Source organism: Oncorhynchus clarkii, chromosome 5 (genome assembly GCF_045791955.1).
Source record: "Oncorhynchus clarkii lewisi isolate Uvic-CL-2024 chromosome 5, UVic_Ocla_1.0, whole genome shotgun sequence".
Taxonomy (NCBI): Eukaryota; Metazoa; Chordata; class Actinopteri; order Salmoniformes; family Salmonidae; genus Oncorhynchus; species Oncorhynchus clarkii.
Window position 1 is genome coordinate 79,082,799 of NC_092151.1, and position 21,702 is coordinate 79,104,500.

Here is a 21,702-nt window from a genome sequence, read left to right on the forward strand (position 1 = left end):
TTGAAAATGTGAAGGATTTTTTTGAATCACATTTTTATTTGGCGTACCCCCGACGGCATTGCGTGTACCCCCAGTACCCCAGTTTGGGAATACCTGTATTACGAGATTTTCCACACACCCCTATTCCAAAACACCCTATGTTAAAAGTTTAGTGTTGTTACACTGTCCTGCTTTAAACACCTCTATGGTAGGATGTGGATGGGGTTTTTAGGTCAGGGTGTTATGTCTTAGAATGTGACAGTATGGTAAACAATGGTAAACATTCCAAATCTATTTATGTGTTGTCTGTCTGTTACCACGTCAAAGCCATATTTATGTTTTCATCTTGGTCTTTTCTTAAGTAATAAACGTTATCATGCAAAATGAACACGTAATAAACATTATCATGCAAAATGAACACGTAATAAACATTATCATGCAAAATGAACACGTAATAAACATTATCATGTGTCATGAACACGTAATAAACATTATCATGTGTAATGAACACGTAATAAACATTATCTTGTGTAATGAACACGTAATAAACATTATCATGTGTGATGAACACGTAATAAACATTATCATGCAAAATGAACACGTAATAAACATTATCATGTGTCATGAACACGTAATAAACATTATCATGTGTAATGAACACGTAATAAACATTATCATGTGTAATGAACACGTAATAAACATTATCATGTGTCATGAACACGTAATAAACATTATCTTGTGTAGTGAACACGTAATAAGCATTATCTTGTGTAATGAACACGTAATAAGCATTATCTTCATTGTGATTTAGAGGTACAGTTGTAGAAAAAAATCATCACTCCCTCTTCTCACAGTTTTCTTAGTTGTTTGGTGTTGTCAGTATCTACTGTTTATTATGTTTCCGTGTTCTGGCACCTCACACTGTGAATACTGTTCCTGCACCTCACTGTGAATACTGTTCCTGTACCTCACAGTGTGAACACTGTTCCTGCACCCCACAGTGTGAATACTGTTCCTGCACCTTACTGTGAATACTGTTCCTCCACCTCACACTGTGAATACTGTTCCTGCACCTCACTGTGAATACTGTTCTTGCACCCCACAGTGTGAATACTGTTCCTGCACCTTACTGTGAATACTGTTCCTCCACCTCACACTGTGAATACTATTCCTGCACCTCACTGTGAATACTATTCCTGCACCTCACTGTGAATACTGTTCCTGCACCCCACAGTGTGAATACTGTTCCTACACCTCGCAGTGTCAATACTGTTCCTGCACCTCGCAGTGTCAATGCTGTTCCTGCACCTCAAAGTGAACACTGTTCTTAAATTGGGAACCAGCCTCTGTCCGGGGGCTTCTGTCTGTTGAAAGAGGGAAGGATCCTCGTCCTGAATTCTCTCCACCTGTCCTCTCTTTCCTGTGGTACTCAGAACTCACTGAAGCTATTCTTTCTGGACATGTTCTCCATACAGTTTGCGCTAGACCCAAATGTTTTCTGTGGTATTCATGTTTGAGTAAAGAAGTTGGAAATCTACACAACCTCTCTTGTTTGTTATTAATGGTAGCATTCACTCAGCAGTTCTACTACTAATCTAATAAAATAATAGTTGCTCACTGTCAACTTTGAATGTCTGAATGTTAATTGGCCTTGAGACTTGGACTGAGATCAGTGGTAGGAAGGAGGGAAGGCACTCCAGGAAAGATTTGACCCTGGAAATGAAGACTGAGTCTCAGATGAGCCAGTACTGCTCAGTGTTCTGCCCCAACACACCCACTGCTGGGTAAAAACAGGGTAGATATAAAGGCCATTTGGCATTTGGAGAGGTTCAGAAATACCCCTGAGTTTAACAGAGGTTCAGAAGGGTTAAAAGAGTCTTTGTGGCCTTGTGCCCACTCCCACCTGTTACTGCACGCAGGCAAACTCATGAACACACACGTATGTGCACACACGAATGCACGCATGTACGCACACATGTATATATATGCACACGCACACACACATACATACACAAACCAGAACAATGGGAGAACAACACACACATAACAGCCAAGACAATACAACAGGGTTAATAATGGTCTGAACTGTCCCTCACTTTTCTCACTCTTTACTGCAGCAGCTGATTTGTTTTTAGCCGTGGCTTGTTACTGCTCGCAATCTCAGGATTGTGACACCTGACTGGAAGCTTTTGAAGTGTCTCGGATGTCACACAGCAATTCCTTGCATCCCCCTCCACACACCCCCACACCCTTTCCTCACCCCCTCCACAGCCCCTCCTCACCCCTTAACACCCCCTCTACATGGAGGACACTCCTGTGCCCCACGCTGTTCTTAAAACTCCCACTGTCTCTCTAGCTAGGAAGAGGAGATGATTTACTGGCAAACAGCCTGTATGTCCTGTCCTCTCTCTGTTCTCTGTCTCTCTTCACAGTCTCTTCACTGTTTCTTTGTGAAATCATTTTCCTTTTCGTTGGTCTTTGTAACAAGCCTGTGATTGGACTGATCTGACTTTAGTTGGTCTTTAACCCACTGTGAAGAGGATACAGCGGTCGAAGGGTCAATCGGTCAGACTTTTGGGTGGAGTATTACCACAGAGGGGACATTGCGCGGAAGATTGCGTTACTTTTAAGCGGCCAGTGACTGTGGTTGACCGCTCTGCAGTCTGGTCAACTCTCTGGCCAAGGTGTACGACCCCAACCCTTGTCACGGTCAGAAACCAGCCGGGACGAAGCTAACACCAACTGGACCTGACAAACAACCCCACACACCGTCCTCAGCCTCTTCCTCCTCCTTGTCTGCCTCCTCTGGGTCCTGGGGGACTCTGGGTCCTGGGGGTCTCTGGGTCCTGGGGGGTCTCTGGGTCCCGGGAGTCTCTGGGTCCCGGGGGTCTCTGGGTCCCGGGGGTCTCTGGGTCCTGGGGGGTCTCTGGGTCCTGGGGGTCTCTGGGTCCCGGGGGTCTCTGGGTCCAGGGGGTATCTGGGTCCAGGGGGTATCTGGGTCCAGGGGGTCTCTGGGTCCAGGGGGTCTCTGGGTCAAGGGGGTCTCTGGGTCCAGGGGGTATCTGGGTCCGGGTGTAGATGGGTAAAGCAAACATCTATAATGTCAGCATTATTATCTTGGTTAGGTCCCAAATGGCACTCTATTCCCTATATATATATATATATATATATTTGCGATATATAGTATATATGGGCCCTGGTTAAACTTAGTGCGCTATATCAGGAATAGGGTGCTATTTGGGACGTATACATAGTATCACCTTCTGGGCCTCTAATGTTTAGGGACTCTGGTGGAGAGAGGGGCGGTATAGATTACATGCTATGTGTGTGTATGATCCCACACACACACACACACACACACACACACACACACACACACACACACACACACACACACACACACACACACACACACACAGTAGTTGGAGATAACATCATACAATATGAGATGACATTTAAGCCCTTCTCTGTATTATTGTCTAGGAGACGATCTGTCCATCATGACATGACAACCATGTTTCAGTCATCATGGCAACCATCATGACAACAAACACATGCATCTGTTAATGTGTAGTGAAACATACAATTCCACTGTTGCTATCAGAAATGTGTTGCTGTGTACTAGATCTGTTATATAATACATGCATGGAATATGAACCAATAGCTTTCACAGATCCTTAAAGCATCCTGGCCATACGTGCAAATTGTTGGTAATAGAAGGTGCAAACAAACGTGATCTACAGATGTAGGATCTTAATTTGATCACCCTGTTGCAGGAGAACTTTCCTGCAATGCAGGACATTTAAACTTGTAGTGTATTTGAGGTTTAAAAGGGATTCTGAGGTTTGTCATTTCCATTTTGTAATTTCAGACTTGATTTTTACGAAACATTATGAAAAATGTTTCGACCAATACAGTTGTGGCATCAAGTTTTGAGAATTACACAAATATTAATTTCCAAAAAGTTTGCTGCTTCAGTGTCTTTAGATATTTTTGTCAAATGTTACTATGGAATACTGAAGTATAATTACAAGCATTTCATAAGTGTCAAAGGCTTTTATTGACAATTACATGAAGTTGATGCAAAGAGTCAATATTTGCAGTGTTGACCCTTCTTTTTAAAGACCTCTGCAATCCGCCCTGACATGCTGTCAATTAACTTCTGGGCCACATCCTGACTGATGGCAGCCCATTCTTGCATAATTAATGCTTGGAGTTTGTCAGAATTTGTGGGTTTTTGTTTGTCCACCCGCCTCTTGAGGATTGACCACAAGTTCTCAATAGGATTACGGTCTGGGGAGTTTCCTGGCCATGGATCAAAAATATCGGTTTTGTTCCCCGAGCCACTTAGTTATCACTTTTGCCTTATGGCAAGGTGCTCCATCATGCTGGAAAAGGCATTGTTCGTCACCAAACTGTTCCTGGATGGTTGGGAGAAGTTGTTGTCGGAGGATGTGTTGGTACCATTCTTTATTCATGGCTGTGTTTTGGGGCAAAATTGTGAGTGAGCCCACTCCCTTGGCTGAGAAGCAACCCCACACATGGATGGTCTCAGGTTGCTTTACTGTTGGCATGACACAGGACTGATGTTTTTCCTGGAGAGAAGTTGCTTCTTTGCTGCCCTTCTTGACAGCAGGCCATCCTCACTGTGCGTGCAGATGCACTCACACCTGCCTGCTGCCATTCCTGAGCTAGATCTGTACTGGTGGTGCCCCGATCCCGCAGCTGAATACACTTTAGAAGACGTTCCTGGTGCTTGCTGGACTTTCGTGGGCGCCCTGAAGCCTTCTTCACAACAATTGAACCGCCTCTCCTTGAAGTTCCTGATGACCCGATAAATGGTTGATTTAAGTGCATTCTTACTGGCAGCAATACCATTGCCTGTGAAGCCCTTTTTGTGCAAAGCAATGATGACGGCACATGTTTCCTTGCAGGGAACCATGGTTGACAGAGGAAGAACAATGATTCCAAGCACCACCCTCCTTTTGAAGCTTCCAGTCTGTTATTCGAACTCAATCAGCATGACAGAGTGATCTTGTCCTCGTCAACACTCGTACCTGTGTTAACGAGAGAATCACTGACATGATGTCAGCTGGTCCTTTTGTGGCAGGGCTGAAATGCAGTGGGAATGGTTTTTGAGGATTCAGTTCATTTGCATGGCAGAGGGACTTTGCAATTAATTGCAATTCATTTGATCACTCTTCATAACATTCTGGAGTATATGCAAACTGCCATCATACAAACTGAGGCAGCAGACTTTGTGAAAATTAACATTTGTGTCATTCTCAAAACTTTTTTCCACGACAGTACAGAAATTCCATTAATTAAAATCCACATAATAATGAACATTTCCTGTTGCTACAGGATTATTTTCCTGCTGTAGCAAACGGGCCCAAATGAAGATCTTCTGTATTTCCCCTGTCTCTTCTCTTTCCATCGCTCCCTTCTCTTTACATTCACTGTCATATCATTCAAATGTAAGACCAGAGTGTTGTTGCCCAGTTTTCAATGAGCATTTAAAGTGTATGTCTCCTACTCTCTCCCTGTCAGCTGAAGGACAATGGGATGAGGGATGGAAAGGACAAGGTCAAACTCAGCCTGAAAGGCCTGAAAGCCCAGAAGAAGAAGAAGCCTCCACATGCATCGGGTAAAATAGAGCAGCAGTGCTTCTTTGGTAATATATGTCTAATGAGGGGTGCTCTTTGGTAATAGATGTGTAATGAGGGGTGTTCTTTGGTAATAGATGTCTAATGAGTGGTGCTCTTTGGTAATAGATGTGTAATGAGGGGTGCTCTTTGGTAATATATGTCTAATGAGGGGTGCTCTTTGGTAATAGATGTGTAATGAGGGGTGTTCTTTGGTAATAGATGTGTAATGAGGGGTGCTCTTTGGTAATAGATGTCTAATGAGGGGTGCTCTTTGGTAATAGATGTGTAATGAGTGGTGATCTTTGGTAATAGATGTCTAATGAGGGGTGCTCTTTGGTAATAGATGTGTAATGAGGGGTGCTCTTTGGTAATAGATGACTAATGAGGGGTGCTTTGGTAATAGATGTGTAATGAGGAGTGCTCTTTGGTAATAGATGTCTAATGAGTGGTGCTCTTTGGTAATAGATGTCTAATGAGGAGTGCTCTTTGGTAATAGATGTGTAATGAGTGGTGCTCTTTGGTAATAGATGTCTATTGAGGGGTGCTCTTTGGTAATAGATGTGTAATGAGTGGTGCTCTTTGGTAATAGATGTCTAATGAGGGGTGCTCTTTGGTAATAGATGTCTAATGAGGGGTGCTCTTTGGTAATAGATGTATAATGAGCGGTGCTCTTTGGTAATAGATGTCTAATGAGGGGTGCTCTTTGGTAATAGATGTATAATGACAGGTACTTTGGTAATAGATGTCTAATGAGGGGTGCTCTTTGGTAATAGATGTCTAATGAGGGGTGCCCTTTGGTAATAGATGTCTAATGAGGGGTGCCCTTTGGTAATAGATGTCTAATGAGGAGTGCTCTTTGGTAACAGATGTGTAATGAGTGGTGCTCTTTGGTTATAGATGTCTAATGAGGGGTGCTTTGGTAATATATGTGTAATGAGGGGTGCTCTTTGGTAATAGATGTGTAATGAGTGGTGCTCTTTGGTAATAGATGTGTAATGAGGGTGCTCTTTGGTAATAGATGTCTAATGAGGGATGCTCTTTGGTAATAGATGTCTAATGAGGGATGCTCTTTGGTAATAGATGTCTAATGATGGATGCTCTTTGGTAATAGATGTCTAATGAGGGATGCTCTTTGGTAATAGATGTCTAATGAGGGGTGCTCTTTGGTAATAGATTTCAAATGAGGGGTGCTCTTTGGTAATAGATGTCAAATGATGGGTGCTCTTTGGTGATAGATGTCTAATGAGGAGTGCTCTTTGGTAATAGATGTGTAATGAGTGGTGCTCTTTGGTAATAGATGTATAATGAGGGGTGCTTTGGTAATAGATGTCTAATGAGTGGTGCTCTTTGGTAATAGTTGTCTAATGAGGAGTGCTCTTTGGTAATAGATGTGTAATGAGTGGTGCTCTTTGGTATTAGATGTCTAATGAGGGGTGCTTTGGTAATAGATGTGTAATGAGCGGTGCTCTTTGGTAATAGATGTGTAATGAGGAGTGCTCTTTGGTAATAGATGTCTAATGAGGGGTGCTCTTTGGTAATAGATGTCTAATGAGGGGTGCTCTTTGGTAATAGATGTGTAATGAGTGGTGCTCTTTGGTAATAGATGTATAATGAGGGGTGCTTTGGTAATAGATGTCTAATGAGTGGTGCTCTTTGGTAATAGTTGTCTAATGAGGAGTGCTCTTTGGTAATAGATGTGTAATGAGTGGTGCTCTTTGGTATTAGATGTCTAATGAGGGGTGCTTTGGTAATAGATGTGTAATGAGGAGTGCTCTTTGGTAATAGATGTCTAATGAGGGTTGCTCTTTGGTAATAGATGTCTAATGAGGGGTGCTCTTTGGTAATAGATGTCTAATGAGGGGTGCTCTTTGGTAATAGATGTCTAATGAGGGGTGCTCTTTGGTAATAGATGTCTAATGAGGGGTGCTCTTTGGTAATAGATGTCAAATGATGGGTGCTCTTTGGTAATAGATGTCTAATGAGGGGTGCTCTTTGGTAATAGATGTCTAATGAGGAGTGCTCTTTGGTAATATATGTCTAATGAGGAGTGCTCTTTGGTAATAGATGTCAAATGATGGGTGCTCTTTGGTAATAGATGTGTAATGAGTGGTGCTCTTTGGTAATAGATGTATAATGAGGAGTGCTCTTTGGTAATAGATGTCTAATGAGGGTTGCTCTTTGAAGATAAAGATGAATACTCAAGGCAAATAAAGTTGTTGATTGGGTGAATCTACACCAAATCATGATTTTATTTGCTCTGTTTGTCCCTCCACAGACTCTGTAGAGACCCTTCTTCTAGACCAGGTGGAGAAGCTCAACAGGCAGAATGCTGAACTTTCCCATGGTAACGGGGTTGTTCTGGACATGCTCCGCGCCCCCGTCGTCCAACCAGAGGACCTGGAGGATCTAGAGGGGGAGGAGGAGGAGAAGAGGAGAACCCCTGAACGAGAGGAAGAGCAGAGGGCTAGGCAGGAAGAGGAGGGGGATATATTTGGTGAATCTGAGGAAGGGGAGGAACAAGTTGGAGAGGAAGAGGTGGAGAAGAGAAGGGAAGGAGGGGAAGAAGAGTCATCATTGTCACCAGAACCTCTAGAAAGGTACCTTTTGGAATTCAACCCATCTTTTGACATTACTATGACTGTAAATTGCAACTTCTGTATACTGTACACTTACCAAAATAACTACTTGCTAATTACTTAACATAATTAATAGTTGATTTGATATTTGTTGGATGTTGGTTTGTTATTTAGCTCTGAAGAGTTAGGTGAAGTGGCCGCCAGCAGTAAAAACTGTGTCACAGAGGAGGACCTACTGAAAGATGACCTGAAAAAGAGCAGAGTGGAGGAGAGGAAAGAGGACGATGAAGAGGGAGGAGTACCTGAGGGGGTAGAGCCTCAGGCTGCCCAATCAAAGGCAGAGAAGATGAAGGAGGAAGAAGAGGTGGATGATGGACAGCCAGAAGAGTACATCATTGGTGAGGTTCACCAAACACAGAAATGGAAACTGACAAAAGTTTGAAAACAAAACAGGAAGCTAATTTGGACTTCTGTTGCAATTGTGGCAACATTCCTAAAATAAAATATAGTATTGACGTAACTTCTGTAAATGAAGTCTCTTGATATTATCCTGGGTTGGCAAGCAGGCTGAAAAACTGTCAGAAACCCTAACGACTACTCTGTCTTCCTAGTCAGTCACTCACCACACAGACTTAACCACACCTTGCATGTTTAAAAGTTACAAACATGTCACAGCTGGCAAATTGGATAATGAAATGCTGGCATGAGACCGTATGAGCTGTTTGGTTACTAAGACAGAACAGACACTTATCTCCTGTATGCTCCCTATCCACTCTGTCACCTCACTCTATTTCCCTTATCTCTCCCTCCCTCTCCTTTTCCCCAACTCCCTCCTCCCTCTCTCTCCATCATCTCAGACTTTACCCCTCCGCCAGCAGCCCCCTTTGACCACCGCATTGTGACTCCAAAACCTCACCAGATCGCTACCTTCTACGCCATTAACAGAGACGAGGTCCTAGGAGGGTGAGTCAGGAGGAGAGAGAGAGAGAGAGAGAGAGAGAGAGAGAGAGAGAGAGAGAGAGAGAGAGAGAGAGAGAGAGAGAGAGAGAGAGAGAGAGAGGGATGGCAACAGGGAATGGCAAGCCCAGGTAGGGGATTCAGAATACACTCACAGTTCAATTAGACCCTCAAAGATTCACTGCACTAAAACCCCCACCCTCAGCTCTCATAACACCACAGTCAGGCAGTTTATTTTTACTCCACAGTATGTGAAACTCACATGCACACACACACACACACACACACATTTGAAATAATTTACTTGAACACACCAATCACATTTACAAGAAAAGTATCCAAACATTTCAAAGGTCCCTGTATGCATGGCACTCAAGGGTACAGAAAGCACCTCCTTCTCCAAACAGCTAGGCAGCTATGCTGCACAAAACAGCTGAAACAGAGCAGTACCTACAGTAGGCAAATTCTATGCCCTAGTTTTTGTTAGGCCTGCAATCTGGAGGACACACACACACACACATACACATCACCCCTAGCTGTAATGATGCAATATGCTTCAATATGCTTTATGTCATTTTATGGCATTGAGTGATTCCAAAATACAATAATTTGTATATACACCATCTACCAATACAGATACAGTAGCAATGCTAGTTAACCCTGTCTTCTGCATTTGGCTACAGGTTCTCATCCACATAACATCTTATGTCATCTTGGGCAATACACCTAGGAAAGAATCTTTTGGCATCCCTGGCAATCTTCTGCAGATATGTCCAGGCATCCAGCATTCATTGCGTCCAGGAGGGATATTTGATCATGTGGATGGTGGTCATAAACCTTCCACCTCCATGTGGAAAATAATTCCTCTATGGGTTGAGGAATAGAGAGTAAGGTGGGAGGAAAAGTGACACCATCCTGGGATGGGCTGCATACCGCTCTGTGACTACACGGGAGTGGTGAAATGCCACATTGTCCCATACAATTACAAACGTTGGCCGATTTCGCCTCGCTGCAACCCTTTCCTCACCCGGCACAACCCTTCCATAGAGGTCATCCAGGAATAAAATGAGATGCTCAGTGTTGTATAACAGCAATTCATCAGAGGATATTGCTGCACACATTGTGATGTTGTCACCCCTCTGGCCCGGGACATCCACTGTGGCTCTTTTCCCAATCACATTCCTTCCTCGCCACCATGTTTCGGCCAAGTTGAATCCAGCCTCATCCACAAAGATGAATATGTGGGTTGTTTGCCTGGCTTCAATCTCCATGACTCTCTAAAATAAATCCACACGACAACATAAGAGTTAGGCTATTACGGTAGTTTACATTATACCTTAAAACATGCCATTGTGTGCCTCTACCCTGTTTGGTTTTGTTCAGAACCAGTTCTGTATTTTATAGTCATCTTACCTGGACGTATTGGTTCCTGAGTTGCTTGAGTCGTTCAAAGTTCCTCTCGAAGGGGTACAGTGTACAACTGCTTCATCCTGACTTGAAGTTGTTTCAGGACTCTAGAAATAGTTGTTATGCTTACATTGTGAATATTTCCAAATGTAATGTTGTCTGCCAACACTCTGTCCCGAATCTCTGTGAGTTTTATGCCATTGTTTCTGATGACCATACAACAATTGTAGTTTCCTGCACAGCAGTGAAAATCCCACCTGTCCCGCCTGTGGGAGGTAACCGTTGGGTCCTAAGCAGAAATACCATAACAATTACAGACAAGTGGGTTTGGAAGCTTTGATCATTTTACTTCTTTAATGTGCAGTTCAGTCAGATGCCCTTGCAGAATGCACATTTTACCTGTTGTTTTGCTGGAAATTTCTCATAATTGATGCCACTGTTGAGCATTGCCGATTTGGCTGCACTCTCAGACCAGCCTCTCTCATTGATAGACCATGATTTATTACATGTTCAATTATAGTGGCCCTAATCTCATCTGAGACTACAGCTCTTGATCTTCCTCTCAGTCTTCTTCCACCACGCATACATACTCCTCTCCCTCTCCCTCTCCCAGCCACTCTTCTTCCTCTGTCAGCCACTTCTCTATCTCTGGCTGGGTCCATGTTTACATTACAGTACAGCATTATTCCAAAGATGTCCCCTTTTGTATAGATGGTAATGGCATTGAAAGACTAACACCTTAGTAGGTGTTCAGCTACAATGGGAATCAGCTGTGGTTGGTCGAATTGTTTTGATAGTATTTCATTTTTTAGATTTGGAATATATTTCAATACGGTATTATTGTAGAAATGTAGCAAACTGCTGTCTTATTAAATGTTGTGTTATGTTAGGTGTTGAACTTAAGTTTAACAGTTTTGAAAAGAGTATGTAAACATGTGCAAATTGGCCTGTAGGTTCATAGAGTTTTGGTGGTGGTTGTGTCTGAGTGAGAAAATAATTCATGAAATTTGAAAGATGTAGTCATTGAACGCATTTTGTGCCAAAGCAATGAAAAATGATCCACAGTTTAGCCCATGTAGACTGCTGTTGTGCTCACTGTGTGAAGAGTTTTGAAAAAGTGAGAGAGAGAGCGAGATCTGTGAGTGTGCATACCATCCCTACAATGACAAACCAATTAAAGAATGATATAGAAGAGTAAACATTACTATAATGTTATTGTTAACTTAGCTTTATTGTACGTTGAGGCAAAAAGGACAGGCTGTTATAAAGCATCACTGTTATTCATCTCGGCCGCCAGAACCAAAGCAGCTCCTCAACTTTAATGTTAAGGCTGTCACAAGAGACTACACTGTTTCTGAACTTGTTTCTCTGTATTGGATGGTGGGATCATAGGGGACGTTTTGGACAAGTCCACAAATGTGTGGAGAACTCTTCTGGACTGACTCTGGCTGCCAAGATGATCAAGGCCAGGAGCCAGAAAGAAAAGGTAAGGATCATAGTGATTGAAATGTGAGACCTGAAACAGAAGCTTGATTATAGCTGCTTCCCAGATGCCACCCTATTCCCTATTAAGTGCAACAGGGCCCTGGTCAAAAGTAGTAAACTACATAGTGAATAGGGTGTCGTTTGGAACAAGCCATTAATATCAGATGTACAGTATGTGTCCGATGTCCCCACCATCATTAAGATGGATGGATATTTTATCATAGCACATAAGTAATAGGATACAATTTTAAAGTAGCTTTATCACCCTCATATCCACTGCACATGTGGCAGTGTGTCAGAGTCATCTTATGCTTCCTATGGTCAGCTGAGTATAACGTGAGATAAGATAGTCGTCAGGTGTCTGTGGCAGTGCATAGCTGGATGAGTACGTTATCATGTCAGATATTCACAAAGTAGTTTTCCCACCAATGCCACGGCCAAAGCCATAGCTGGCTCAGGTTGCTGTGTGGTACTGTAGGTCTCAATAACCAACCCCGTTGGCACTGTCTGTGTGTGTCTGTTTCTGTGTCTGTTGCTCTGTCTGTCATTCTAATGTTGTCCTGTTTCCCAGGATGTGGTGAAGAATGAGATCCAGGTGATGAACCAGCTGAACCACGCTAACCTTATTCAGCTCTACGCCGCCTTCGAATCACGCCACGACATCATCCTCGTCATGGAATAGTAAGTCCCTCCCTCCCTGTGTGTGTGTGTGTGTATTTCTCCTCTCTACACTACACCATATGTCTACACTTTAAATCCCATTGTGGGACTGTATTCCTCTCTCTCTACTGTAGTCTATGATGACTGACTGTCTCTCCTCACCTCTCTATGTAGTGTGGATGGCGGGGAGCTGTTCGACCGGATCATAGATGAGAACTACAATCTGACAGAGCTGGACACAGTGCTGTTTATCAGACAAATCTGTGAGGGACTACAGTACATGCACAGGATGTACATCCTGCATCTAGACCTCAAGGTAGGACAGGACTCACCCTAGCTCTCTACTTTCAAATCCTCAACAATCTGTCGCTCTGTTACTTTCTCGCTCGCTGCCCCCTTCTCTGTCTCTCTCTCCCTCACTCTCTCACTGTCCTATTGTTTTTTGTCTGTTTCTATTGCAACCTTCCCCATTGTACTTTTCAACACTTTACCTTTCTATAGCTATAGCTCTATCTCCATCTTCCTGTCAATGTAGCACAATAGCTTAGGGATGATGCTAATAATTGCATGCTGTTATTTCCTTTGTCTCACTGTTTTGGGTTCTTTAATATCCTTTCCTAGCCCGAGAATATTCTGTGTGTGAGCAGAGCCACAAACAAGATCAAAATTATTGACTTCGGGCTCGCCAGGAGGTAAGTTCAATTACCAGTGGTTCCTGGCTTGATACAGGGCAGCAAGTAGCCTAGCGGTTAAGAGCGTGCCCAGTAACCGAAAGGTCGCTGGTTTGAATCTTCAAGCCGACTAGGTGAAAAATCTCTCGAGGTGCCCTGGAGCAAGACACTTAACCCTAATTGCTCCTGTAAATTGCTGTGGATCAGAGTGTCTGCTAAATGACTAAAATGTCATTTTCTTTTCTCGCTTTATCAGGTATAAGCCCAGGGAAAAGCTGAGGGTGAACTTCGGAACGCCTGAGTTCCTGGCTCCGGAAGTCATCAACTATGAGTTTGTCTCATTCCCTACGGACATGTGGAGTCTGGGGGTCATCACTTACATGCTGTGAGTCCTGACATCCACAACCATTACATTACTGGGGGTCCTGATATCTACAACCATTACATTACTGGGGGTCCTGATATTCACTAACCATTACATCTCTGGGGGTCCTGATATCCACTAACCGTTACATTACTGGGGGTCCTGATATCCACAACCATTACATTACTGGGGGTCCTGATATTCACAAACCGTTACATCTCTGGGGGTCCTGATATCCACTAACCGTTACATTACTGGGGGTCCTGATATCCACAACCATTACATTACTGGGGGTCCTGATATCCACAACCATTACATTACTGGGGGTCCTGATATCCACAACCATTACATTACTGGGGGTCCTGATATTCACAAACCGTTACATCTCTGGGGGTCCTGATATCCACTAACCGTTACATTACTGGGGGTCCTGATATCCACTAACCGTTACATTACTGTGGGTCCTGATATCCACAACCATTACATTACTGGGGGTCCTGATATTCACTAACCATTACATTACTGGGGGTCCTGATATTCACTAGCCGTTACATCACTCGGGGTCCTGATATCCACTAACCGTTACATTACTGTGGGTCCTGATATCCACTAACCGTTACATTACTGTGGGTCCTGATATCCACAACCATTACATTACTGTGGGTCCTGATATTCACTAGCCGTTACATCACTGGGGGTCCTGATATTCACTAACCATTACATTACTGTGGGTCCTGATATTCACTAACCATTACATTACTGTGGGTCCTGATATTCACTAGCCGTTACATCACTGGGGGTCCTGATATCTACAACCATTACATTACTGTGGGTCCTGATATTCACTAACCATTACATTACTGGGGGTCCTGATATCCACAACCATTACATTACTGTGGGTCCTGATATTCACAACCATTACATTACTGGGGGTCCTGATATCCACAACCATTACATTACTGGGTGTCCTGATATCCACTAACCGTTACATTACTGGGGGTCCTGATATCCACTAACCGTTACATTACTGGGGGTCCTGATATCCACAACCATTACATCACTGGGGGTCCTGATATTCACTAACCATTACATTACTGGGGGTCCTGATATTCACTAACCGTTACATTACTGGGGGTCCTGATATCCACAACCATTACATTACTGGGTGTCCTGATATCCACTAACCGTTACATTACTGGGGGTCCTGATATCCACAACCATTACATCACTGGGGGTCCTGATATTCACTAACCGTTACATTACTGGGGGTCCTGATATCCACCTTCTTATGCTCACATATTGTACCTGTTTTTATTTAACCCGGAAAATGGCCTTAAGGTTAGAAACCTCTTTTGCGAGGGGGACCTCACAAGAAGTCAGCAGGAAGTAGTCCGTCTGTACATACACAACCCATGAACACACTATACAATACATCCTTTTCTCCAGGCTGACAGGTCTGTCTCCGTTCCTGGGGGACGATGACAATGAGACTCTGAACAACATCCTGGCCTGTCAGTGGAACTTTGAGGAGGAGGCGTTTACAGACATCTCTGAGGAGGCCAAAGACTTCATCACACACCTGCTGGTCAAGAGCAAGAGGTGAGGGGTACCATGTGTGTGTGTGTGTGTGTGTGTGTGTGTGTGTATGTGTGTGTGTGTGTGTGTGTGTGTGTGTGTGTGTGTGTGTGTGTGTGTGTGTGTGTGTGTGTGTGTGTGTATGTGTGTGTGTGTGTTGACAACTATGTTGTCGTTCTCTAAAGTTGTACTATTATTCAGTTGTGGACCTGTGTATGCCTGTGAGAGTGTGTTTTAATCATGTATGTGTGTGTGTGTTTATGCCTGTGAGAGTGTGTGTTTTAATCATATGTGTATGTGTGTGTGTGTGTGTATGTGTGTGTGTGTGTGTGTGTGTGTGTATGTATGCCTGTGAGAGTGTGTGTTTTAATCATGTATGTGTGTGTGTCTGTATGCCTGTGAGAGTGTGTGTTTTAATCATGTATGTGTGTGTTTGCGTGTGTTCTCTAGTTGGAGGATGAGTGCCTCACAGTCACTAAAACATTCCTGGCTGTCGGATCACAATCTTCACTATCGCCTGCATCAGAAGGTAGAACAAACAAACACACACACACACACACACACACACACACACACACACACACACACACACACACACACACACACACACACACACACACACACACACACACACACACACCTATTTCTTACAGAAACATAAGTGCCACTCAACACTCCCTTACCCTCCCCGTAGATCAAAACAGGTAAGCTGTGAAAACCACCCAGCCCACCATATCACACACTTTCTAGACATTCCATTCATCTTCAGCTACTGTATACCGTACATCTACACTGAACAAAAATATAAATCCAACATGTAAAGTGTTGGTCCCATTTTTTATGAGCTGAAATAAAAAATCCCATACATTTTCCATACGAACAAAAACGTATTTTGCTAAAAACAAAATGCGCAAATTTGTCTACATCCCTTTTATTGAACATTTCCCCTTTCCCAAGTTAATCCATCCACCTGACAGGTATTGCATATCAACAAGTTGATTAAACAGCATTACACAGGTGCACCTTGGAGACAATAAAAGGCCACTAAAATGTGCAGATTTGTCACACACACAATGCCACATATGTCTCAAGTTTTGAGGGAACATGCAATTGTCATGCTGACTGCAGGAATGTCCACCAGAGCTGTTGCCAGAGAATGTAATGTTTATTTCTCTACCATAAGCTGCCACCAACGTCGTTTTTGAAAATTTGGCAGTTAGTCCAACCGGCCTCACAACCGCAGACTATGTGTAACCCTGCCAGCACAGGACCATCACATCCAGCTTCTTCAACTGCAGGATTGCCTGGGTCTTGCTCCCCAGTGGGTACACTCCCAGGCCCACCTATGGCTGCACCCCTGCCCAGTCATGTGTCCTAATTATTTAAATTGACTGATTTCCTTATATGAACTGTAACTCAGTAAAATATTTGAAATTGGTGCATGTTGTGTTTATACTGTTGAAGTTGGCCAAAGACATTTAAACTCAGTTTTTCACAATTCCTGACATTTAATCCTAGTAAGAATTCCCTGTCTTGGGTCAGTTAGGATCACCACTTTATTTTAAGAATGTGAAATGTCAGAATAATAGTAGAGAGAATGATTTATTTCAGCTTTTATTTATTTCGTCACATTCACAGTGGGTCAGAAGTTTAAATACACTCAATTAGTATTTGGTAGCATTGCCTTTAAATTGTTTAACTTGGGTCAAACGTTTCAGGTAGCCTTCCACAAGCTTCCCACAATAAGCTGGGTGAATTTTGGCCCATTCCTCCTGACAGAGCTGGAGTAACTGAGTCAGGTTTGTAGGCCTGGAAGTATGCTTGGGGTCATTGTCCATTTGGAAGACCCATTTAGGACCAAGCTTAACCTTCCTGACTGATGTCTTGAGATGTTGCTTCAATGTACCCACATAATTTCCCTGCCTCATGAAGCCATCTAATTTGTGAAGTGCACCAGTCCCTCCTGCAGCAAAGCACCCTCACAACATGATGCTGCCACCCCAGTGCTTCACGGTTATGGTGGTGTTCGTCGGCTTGCAAGCCTCCCTTTTTTTTCTCCAAACATAACGATGGTCATTATGGCCAAGCAGTTCTATTTTTGTTTCATCAGACCACAGGGTAATTCTTCAAAAAGTACAATCTTTGTCCCCATGTGTAGATGCAAACCATAGTCTGGCTTTTTTAAGGCGGTTTTGGAGCAGTGGCTTCTTCCTCGCTGAGCGGCCTTTCAGGTTATGTCGATAAAGGACTCATTTTACTGTGGATATAGATACCTTTGTACCTGTTTCCTCCACCACCTACACAAGGTCCTTTGCTGTTGTTCTGGGATTGATTGTTTGCACCAACGTACGTTCATCTCTAGGAGACAGAACGCATCTCCTTCCTGAGCAGTATGACGGCTGCATGGTCCCATGGTGTTTATACTTGCGTACTTTATTTTGTACAGATGAACGTGGTACCTTCAGGCATTTGGAAATTGCACCCAAGGATGAACCAGACTTGTGGAGGTCTACAAAAAAAAATCTGAAGTCTTGGCTGTTTTCTTTTGATTTTCCCATGTTGTCAGGCAAAGAGGCACTGAGTTTGAAGGTAGGCCTTGGTACACAGGTCCACAGGTACACCTCCAATTGACTCAAATGATGTCAATTAGCTTATCAGAAGCTTCTAAAGCCATGACATCCTTTTCTAGAATTTTCCAAGCTGTTTAAAGGCACAGTCAACTTAGTGTATGTAGTCTTCTGACCCACTGGAATTGTGATACAGTGAATTATAAGTGAAATAATCTGTCTGTAAACAATTGTTGGAAAAATGACTTCTGTCATGCACAAAGTAGATGTCCTAACCGACTTGCCAAATCTATAGTTTGTTAACAAGACATTTGTGGAGTGGTTGAAAAACGAGTTTTAATGACTCCAACCTAAGTGTATGTAAACTTCCGACTTCAACTGTATTTTTTGTTCAGTATATATTCACAAATACAATGTAGATGCCAAACATTGGAGTCTTATTGTCCCTCTTTTGTGTTGGTTTAGTCTCCCATCCAAAACGAGAGTCCCCTCCAAAATAACTCCCAAGACCCTGTGAGCACCTTATGATGACACGGGGTCGGTGCCTTTTGATGACACTGAGGCCAGGGACAGGGCCCAACACTGGACCAACACTGCCGTACCTCTATGGCTACTGTATTACTGCTCTCTACTCTGCCTCGCATCTGTTAGCTTAGCTCTGCAGCTTGTGCAACTGATTTAAAAACGTACCGTAAACTCACTCCACAGCTAGCTTGAAATGTCGCTGATAGAGCTATGGAGTTAGATAGCTCAAACGGTTTGTACGTTGTCAAGGAAAGCGGTCACTATAAAATGCACTTTAATGTATCACTATCCAATGCAAACAGAACCACTTTTTTGAACGATCATATTTATTACATTTTCAGCTTACTGTAGATTTCAAATAACTCAACACAGGCCTAGTTTACCAAGTCTTATCATACCATTGCATTGTATTTGTTTGTTGGGTTTTGATTTAAAATAAAGCTTTGGGTGCCATTTATTTTCCTGGTATTGTAAAAGTTTAGTTTCTATAGAGTAAGGAATTCATTTTTACACACCTTTCTCCTTGGTTTGCCCCATCAAACTTTAAATAGATCACATTCATGAAAATAAATCAATCATTATCAATCCAGGTAAACATAAACTTGTCGATATTAGACATAATTCCTCACTGTTAACCCCTGCTGCTCTGCCCGTTGCTACTGACTTTAATTTCTCCTGGAGCCACTGCTGTGAATATACTGTAAAACTGCCTCTTCTGTGCCTGCATGCTGTTGGCTTGACCTCAACCTTTTACCTTTCTTTGCTTTTGCTCTTTGGATTAACCCTCTCACCTTCCATGAAGGCATATTACTGATCAACAAAACACTACCTATATGATTTCATAATTCTCGCTGAAGTTAGTAGCTGAAGTTAGTAGCCTAAGTGCCAGTCTGTTTGTGTTGTCATGACAACTCCTTGTCACTCCTTGTCATGACATATATTTGCACTACCCTTCCGACTGGGCACACAATGAAATGATGTTGACCCAACGTGGAATAGACGTTGAATTTACGTCTGTGCCCAGTGGGTTGTGAATGGAGGGTAGCTGTGAGGGTTATTAAATTAGGGTCAAATCCAGAAGATTTGATCCTGATATCTGATTGCTGGGAGGCCAGACTGTTTGGCTTGACAATGAGCAATGGAGTTCGCATGAGCTACAACAGATCTGAGACCAGTCTATGGAGTTACAGTGGGGCAAAACAAGTATTTAGTCAGCCACCAATTGTGCAAGTTCTCCCACTTAAAAAGATGAGAGAGGCCTGTAATTATCATCATAGGTACACTTCAACTATGACGGACAAAATGAGAAAAACAAATCCAGAAAATCACATTGTAGGATTTTTAATGAACTTATTTGCAAATTATGGTGGAAAATAAGTATTTGGTCACCACAAACTAGCAAGATTTCTGTCTCTCACAGACCGGTAACTTCTTCTTGAAGAGGCTCCTCTGTCCTCCACTCGTTACCTGTATTAATGGCACCTGTTTGAACTTGTTATCAGTATAAAAGACACCTGTCCACAACCTCAAACAGTCACACTCCAAACTCCACTATGGCCAAGGCCAAAGAGCTGTCAAAGGACACCAGAAACAAAATTGTAGACCTACACCAGGCTGGGAAGACGGAATCTGCAATAGGTAAGCAGCTTGGTTTGAAGAAATCAACTGTGGGAGCAATTATTAGGAAATGGAAGACATACAAGACCACTGATAATCTCTGTCGATCTGGGGCTCCACGCAAGATCTCACCCCGTGGGGTCAAAATGATCACAAGTACCAAAGTAACAAAGCCTACCATCAGTAACACGCTACGCCGCCAGGGACTCAAATCCTGCTGTGCCAGACGTGTCCCCCTGCTTAAGCCAGTACATGTCCAGGCCCGTCTGAAGTTTGCTAGAGAACATGTGGGACAATGTCATATGGTCAGATGACACCAAAAACTCGTTGTGTTTGGAGGACAAAGAATGCTGAGTTGCATCCAAAGAACACCATACCTACTGTGAAGCATGGGGGTGGAAACATCATGCTTTGGGGCTGTTTTTCTGCAAAGGGACCAGGACGACTGATCCGTGTAAAGGAAAGAATGATCTGCATGGAGGAATGGGCCAAAATACCAGCAACAGTGTGTGAAAACCTTGTGAAGACTTACAGAAAACGTTTGACCTCTGTCATTTCCAACAAAGGGTATATAACAAAGTATTGAGATAAACTTTTGTAATTGACCAAATACTTATTTTCCACCATAATTTGCAAATAAATTCATTAAAAATCCTACAATGTGATTTTCTGGATTTTTTTTCTCAGTTTGTCTGTCACAGTTGAATTGTACCTATGATGAAAATTACAGGCCTCTCTCATCTTTTTAAGTGGGAGAACTTGCACAATTGGTGGCTGACTAAATACTTTTTTGCCCCACTGTAGTTCTTATGTTCATGAATTATCTTGGTTCCTAACTGGATTTTTACTTGAAATGCAAGGCTTAGCCTCCATAGGAAGGGTACATAATACACATTCAAAATTGTTTATTTAATTAATTGTGTTTCATTGTCTGAATTTGAAGTGTTTGATTAATTGTATTGTAGATCTAAAGAAAAAAAGTTTGTCTGTGTAATAGATTCACTATTTTCAAACTGTGCACAGTGAGTTGATTATTACTTGGTCAGATATTGAGTTATTGATTGACTGAATTAATAATTGATTGTCAGATTTGCCCTCCCTGGAATCAATTGTTCTCCTTATACCGTTATGATTTTGTGTCATTTTTGTGTCATTATGAAACATAATTCTAGTTTGAAATGTATACAAATAAATATATACAGAAATAAAACCTGAAATAACTTATGTTGTCCTAGTTTTACTCTACTACGTAATTCACATGATACTTTGTTTGACAGTAGAGATAATTCATAGAAAAATAGGGTGGATAGAATAATAACCTTTTCTACAGAGATGATCAATTGTTGATATTTGATCATCATTTGGAAAAGGCCATATCATTTGGAGACTGTATCCAGGTTATGTCTAATAATGGCCAGTAGGGAGCAGTATCGGACAAGGACAGTCAGTCAAGACTCACACTGATCACCAGCAGGCTAGAGACTCAGAATTCATGCAGGCCAAAGCCCTAGTCCATAGTTCCCAAACTCTGTCCTCAGGACCCCAAGTGGTGCACGTTTTTTTTCTCTCTAACACCACACAGCTGATTCAAAGCTTGATGATGATTATTTGAATCAGCTGTGCAGTGCTAGGGCAAAAAAACAAAATGTGCTCCTCTTGGGGTCCCAAGAA

At 42.7% G+C, this 21,702-nt stretch overlaps 1 protein-coding gene across 4 annotated transcripts in view; it reads left to right on the forward strand.

Moving 5' to 3' along the window:
• Positions 1-21,252, forward strand: part of LOC139409417 (myosin light chain kinase family, member 4b) — a 75,536-nt gene extending 54,284 nt beyond the window's left edge. Inside the window, exons 4-15 of one of the 4 annotated variants that reach the window (XM_071154552.1) lie at positions 5,530-5,626; positions 7,912-8,224; positions 8,378-8,601; positions 9,061-9,166; positions 11,960-12,053; positions 12,624-12,733; positions 12,887-13,028; positions 13,334-13,404; positions 13,640-13,768; positions 15,194-15,346; positions 15,773-15,851; positions 16,539-16,784. In XM_071154552.1, the coding sequence (XP_071010653.1) occupies positions 5,530-5,626; positions 7,912-8,224; positions 8,378-8,601; positions 9,061-9,166; positions 11,960-12,053; positions 12,624-12,733; positions 12,887-13,028; positions 13,334-13,404; positions 13,640-13,768; positions 15,194-15,346; positions 15,773-15,851; positions 16,539-16,700 (1,680 nt within the window). In that variant the 3' untranslated portion in view covers positions 16,701-16,784. Of the gene's footprint in view, positions 1-5,529; positions 5,627-7,911; positions 8,225-8,377; positions 8,602-9,060; positions 9,167-11,959; positions 12,054-12,623; positions 12,734-12,886; positions 13,029-13,333; positions 13,405-13,639; positions 13,769-15,193; positions 15,347-15,772; positions 15,852-16,538 lie in introns of all 4 variants that reach the window. The other 3 variants (XM_071154553.1, XM_071154555.1, XM_071154554.1) reach the window with 3 other exon arrangements.
• The last annotated feature ends 450 nt before the right edge of the window (positions 21,253-21,702 follow it).